Source organism: Dromiciops gliroides, chromosome X, assembly GCF_019393635.1.
Source record: "Dromiciops gliroides isolate mDroGli1 chromosome X, mDroGli1.pri, whole genome shotgun sequence".
Taxonomy (NCBI): domain Eukaryota; kingdom Metazoa; phylum Chordata; class Mammalia; order Microbiotheria; family Microbiotheriidae; genus Dromiciops; species Dromiciops gliroides.
The window spans coordinates 32,409,039-32,414,893 of record NC_057867.1 but is presented as its reverse complement, the minus strand read 5'-3'; the positions used below and the strand labels follow the sequence as shown (position 1 = coordinate 32,414,893).

The following is a 5,855-nucleotide window of genomic DNA, read 5'->3' as shown; positions in this document are numbered from 1 at the left end:
GCACCTATGACTATGACCCGTCCATCTATCTATCTCTCTACTTTCTCCCCTGGACCGAGATCTCAGAGGCATCTCCCTCTAGACTGTCCTTGGCCATGTTCTCTAGAACCAAGTTCCTGAAAGGCATCTCCACAGATCTCCATCCAAAGTGAGAGCACCTATGACTATGACCCGTCCATCTATCTATCTCTCTACTTTCTCCCCTGGACCGAGATCTCAGAGGCATCTCCCTCTAGACTGTCCTTGGCCATGTTCTCTAGAACCAAGTTCCTGAAAGGCATCTCCACAGATCTCCATCCAAAGTGAGAGCACCTATGACTATGACCCGTCCATCTATCTATCTCTCTACTTTCTCCCCTGGACCGAGATCTCAGAGGCATCTCCCTCTAGACTGTCCTTGGCCATGTTCTCTAGAACCAAGTTCCTGAAAGGCATCTCCACAGATCTCCATCCAAAGTGAGAGCACCTATGACTATGACCCGTCCATCTATCTATCTCTCTACTTTCTCCCCTGGACCGAGATCTCAGAGGCATCTCCCTCTAGACTGTCCTTGGCCATGTTCTCTAGAACCAAGTTCCTGAAAGGCATCTCCACAGATCTCCATCCAAAGTGAGAGCACCTATGACTATGACCCGTCCGTCTATCTATCTCTCTACTTTCTCCCCTGGACCGAGATCTCAGAGGCATCTCCCTCTAGACTGACCTTGGCCATGTTCTCTAGAACCAAGTTCCTGAAAGGCATCTCCACAGATCTCCATCCAAAGTGAGAGCACCTATGACTATGACCCGTCCATCTATCTATCTCTCTACTTTCTCCCCTGGACCGAGATCTCAGAGGCATCTCCCTCTAGACTGACCTTGGCCATGTTCTCTAGAACCAAGTTCCTGAAAGGCATCTCCACAGATCTCCATCCAAAGTGAGAGCACCTATGACTATGACCCGTCCATCTATCTATCTCTCTACTTTCTCCCCTGGACTGAGATCTCAAAGGTATCTCTCTCCAGACTGACCTTGATCATTTCTCTCATTTTCAGGTCCCAAAGGCATATCCTCCCAAACTGTCCTTAGTCATTATCCCCAGATCAAGGTCCTGAAAGGCCTTCTTAGATCCACATACACAGCAAGAGTGCCTGTAACCAGTGAGTGCCTATCATTGGTCTCTCCCTGTCTTCTCCATGGCAGGGCCAAGACAGTGACAAAGATCCCAAAGACATCCCCCCAGACTGACCTTGGCCAGTCTCACCCTCCCCCTAAATTCCCCAGACCAAGATCCTCCAAAGTATCTCCTCCATAGAGTCACAACCAAAGCAAGAGCACCTATGGGGTGTGAGTGGCTCTCTATCTGTTCATCCCCAGAACCAGCATCCTACACATCTTCTCACTCTCCCCAGACCAAGATCTCTTCCCTGGTTGATGATGGTCATTCCTTCCAGACCAAAATCTCAAAAGGCATGTCTTCCACAGATCCACATTCAAAGGAAGAGGATCTTCAGTGTGGGAACCCCCATTTGTCTATTGTCTCTCTGTCCTTGCCTTCTCCCTTGCACTGAGATCCCAAAGATATCTCCTCCCAGATTGACCTTAGCTACTTTCTTCAAGACTAAAATACCCTAAGGCATCTCCTCTTCAGACCCCACATCCTCAGTGATGTGGAGGAGCCTATGAGTGACTAACTCTTCATTTGTCCCTTCCTTCTTCCATTGACCTAAACCCTAAAGGCCCCAGACTGACCTTAGCCATTCTCTTTAGGATCAAGAACCCAAAAGGCATCTTCTCTGCTGACCCATATCTACACCAGTCAACTGTGGGTGTATCCAAGAGATCTGGAAAGGGATTGATTGGCATAGTCTGTGCCTAAGTTGACTTTACCAAAGGCTGTGTGTCACCCAGACAAGCCAGGGTGAGACCCCACCAAAGCCCAGGAAAGCTGACCAGTGTGGGAGCCAAGATGAGCTGGAGTCTGTTGCCATCCAGTCCTCTAGGGTCCTCTCCCAGAAAACATGGAGACCGCTACATTCCCTCCCGATCAGGAGCTAATTGGAGTCTGCACTTCTATAGCATGGACGACTCTACCAGCTCCCCCAGGCAGAAACAGAAAGAGGATCCTTGGGGCAATGGCAAAGAGGACTCCATCTACTCGGCCTTGTTGAGGAATGAGCTTCTGGAAGCTGAGATCCAGACAGTTCAGTATCGGAAAGCAGAGAACCAAACAGCAGGTACACCAACCAAGAACCTCTTCACATATTCCCCCATCACTAAGCGCTGGAGACCTGATGATGGCAGTGAGATCGCCCCATATGCCTTATCCCCGATCAGCAACAAAAGCCAGACTCTGCTTCTATCACAACAGAAACCTACTAAGAAAATCCCTCAGGTGCCATTCAAAGTCCTTGAGGCCTCAGGGCTCCGGGATGACTTTTACCTGAACCTGTTAGATTGGTCTTCCCTCAACATCGTGGCCGTTGGACTGAGCACTTGTGTTTATCTGTGGAGTGCATATACATCCCAAGTGACACGGCTCTTTGACCTGTGTGATGAAGGAGATTCTGTAACCTCCGTGGGCTGGTATGAAAGAGGGAACTTGTTAGCAGTTGGCACACAGAGAGGCTTCGTGCAGATCTGGGACGTAGATGCTGAGAAGAAAGTGTCCACGCTGGAGGGCCACAAAGCAAGAGTTGGTGCATTGGCCTGGCATGCAGACCAGATTTCTTCTGGGAGTAGAGACACACGGATCCTCCAAAGAGACATCCGGGCATTACCCCTGCAGTCTCAGCGCTGGCTGCAAGGTCACAAGCAGGAGGTGTGTGGGTTGAAGTGGTCCCCGGATCACCAGCTGCTGGCATCAGGTGGAAACGACAACAAGCTTTTGGTCTGGAACCACTCCAATTTAAGGCCTGTCCAGCAGTATGCCAATCATAAGGCAGCCGTGAAGGCCATCGCATGGTCTCCCCACCAGCACGGCCTGTTAGCATCAGGTGGCGGTTCAGCTGACCGCTGCATCCGCTTCTGGAATACGCTGACGGGGCAGCCCCTGCAGCGCATCGATACCGGTGCCCAAGTGTGCAACCTGGCCTGGTCCAGACATGGCAACGAGCTGGTCAGCACCCATGGATATGCCGAAAACCAGATCGTTGTCTGGAAGTACCCCTCCCTGACACAAGTAGCCAAACTCACAGGCCACTTATACCGAGTCTTGTATCTGGCCGTGTCTCCTGATGGACAGTCCATAGTTACAGGGGCTGGAGATAAGACCCTGAGATTCTGGAATGTTTTCCGTAAAGCCCGTTCACAAAAGGAATCTGGATCAGCCCTCAGTCTCTTCACAAGAATCCGGTAATTTCCCAACCCCACACACCAGCGCCACCCTGCATCCACTCATGGAAGAATTATTGACTCTCATCAGGGGGCATCGAAACCCAAAGATCAGAAACAAGGGGCAGAGGTCAGCAGGTGGACCTGGAGAAAACTTCAAGATTCCTGCCGATTAGCAGATCGTGGACATTGTTGAATAGTATTTAGGGAAGGCGCGGGGTTGAAGGGAATCACTAAGACTTGAGAAGCCCATTTTTCACGAGGGACAGAGGACACCCAAACTGGATGGCATCTCCATTCCCACACTGGACAAGACTGCCACGGCCAGAACCAGCAAAACTTAAGCACAGAGTTTTCTCTTCTGCTTCATCTTCTGGGAAGAGACAAACAAACTTTTTTTTGTTGCTATTGTTTGGGAAGAAACGTTTGGGAAAGTTGGGAAGGTGGGAGAGAGAGGTTTGCAGGCTGCACATGTCCTTAGGCTCCTCCCTTTAGAGGGATGTCCCCGAAGCTCTTTCCCAAGTGTGGGAAGCCTCTTGGGAAAAGCTATTTTGTTTTGTTTTGTTTTGTTTTCAGAGTGAAAGCTTCTTTTGTTTGTACTGGGCAAGTGGTTTAAAGGGCATGGTGTGGGGAGCTCTTGGGGATGGGCACTTGGGAAGGACTCCATGGAACTTAGAGAAAGAGACCAGTGCTTCTATTCTCAGCAGCCCTGGCCTCCCATGGCTGGCCTTCCCCTCGATCTTGCTGGGCATTTGGCCTCCATCCTTGGCCCTCTTTCCCCTCTTGATTTCCCTCCCTTAGCTGCTGCTGCTGGTCAGTAGACTCCGCCCCAGTGGGTGGATGGAGCCTGGGAGCCATGAGGGAAGAGGTAGGTCGATAGGCCAAGGCTACTAATGCCTATGTGATGCCCGAAGGGAGAGGAATCTCCTTAAAGAAAGGTTGGTAGTTTGGATATGAGTTAGCATGTGTTCCTTAGGGGCCCACAGCAGTCAGCTAGAACGCAGAATTAGCCCTGAAGGGAGAAAGCATGAGTTTTGCTAGCAAGCTGGGGGCTTTCTCAGCTCCTGAGCTTTTGAACTCAACCCACTAATGGCCTAGGAAACTGGTGGAATACTCCATTGGGCCATCTCCCTTGGGTAACCTCTTCTGCCCTGGGCTAAACAGAGAGCAAGAAAGCATTTGGTTTTGTTAGAAAACATTTTCCTTTGCCCCATGACTTTCTTGAGTCTTCCCATATATCTGTGTGAGCAGGGAGATTTGTTGAGTTCGTTGGTTTCAAGTGTGGGAAATTAACCCCTGATTTTTTTAATTCACCTCAGAAAAGCCCGGGGACAGTAAGTGTCCCACTCAAGTATCCAGAAAAATCCAGGGGTTTTTGAGGGGAAATAATTGAGTGTACATATTATTTTTATGCATTTTTAAAGTGTTACTTACAAACAGATTATATGAAAACTGGACAGCTGAGAAAAGGAATGTCTTCTTACACTAAACTGGAGGCAGAAAGGAGAGTATCTTCCCAGTAGAATCAGTCCCTTACATGTCCCTCACCATCAGCCACTTGATGTAGTTAGTCCTTAAGCAACCCAGGGAAGGGACACCAAAGCCTGGGAGATCCATTCTAGGCCGTGGCATCACTCAACAGCCATGTGTCTGTAAGGAAGTTTAGCGGACTGCCCAGGGGCACCAGAAAGGCTTGTGGATGTGGAGAGGGGTAGGATGAAATAGGATTTCTATTTGTGTATTTACATGGGCATACTTTCTTCTTCTTTTTTTGTTTTTTGGTGAGGCAACTGGGGTTAAGTGACTTGCCTAGGGTCACACAGCTAGTAAGTGTTAAGTGTCTGAGGTCGGATTTGAACTCAGGTCCTTCTGAATCCAGGGCTGGTGCTCTATCCACTGTGCCACCTAGCTGCCCCTCTTCTACGTTTTTATCAATGATAAAACCAATCCTTGCCTTGGCCCTACCCTATGACCTATGCAGTTGCCAATGGAATTGGACAAGTTCAGAAAACTGCCCTCAGAAAAGTTATCTTATGGGTTATGAACTTGTGTACTGGGCAGCTAGGTGGTGCAGTGGATAGAGCACTGGGCTTGGAATTAGGAAGACTCGTCTTCACGAGTTCAAATCTGGCCACAGACATTTACTAGCTGTGTGACCCAGGGCAAGTCATTTAACCCTCTTTGCCTCAGTTTCCTTATCATTAAAATGAGCTGAAAAGGAAAATGGCAAATGACTCTAGTATCTCTGCCAAGAAACCCCCCCCAAAAGGGGTCACAAAGAGTCACTCATGACTGAAACAACTAAACAACAATGACCACAATGTTTAGGGGGTGGGAGTGGGAGCTGTATGGAAGCCCCAATCCTTATAAAGAATGTGGTGTCATTGATTGTGCCAAGCAACTGGCTATCCGGTGTCAGCTGAATTCAACTTGTCGATGAGCTAACAGCAACAAAATGAAATCATGTATTTTCCTTATATGATCGGTGACATGAAATTGTATGGTTTGGGGAAGAGAGACTGGGGCATTTCTTCCCCCCCC

General features: G+C 49.0%; 1 protein-coding gene across 1 annotated transcript; it reads left to right on the top strand.

Moving 5' to 3' along the window:
• The first annotated feature begins 1,950 nt into the window (after positions 1-1,950).
• LOC122734115 (fizzy-related protein homolog) lies at positions 1,951-3,339 on the top strand. The gene has a single exon (XM_043974819.1). The coding sequence runs from the start codon at positions 1,951-1,953 to the stop codon at positions 3,337-3,339; it is 1,389 nt and encodes a 462-aa protein (XP_043830754.1).
• The last annotated feature ends 2,516 nt before the right edge of the window (positions 3,340-5,855 follow it).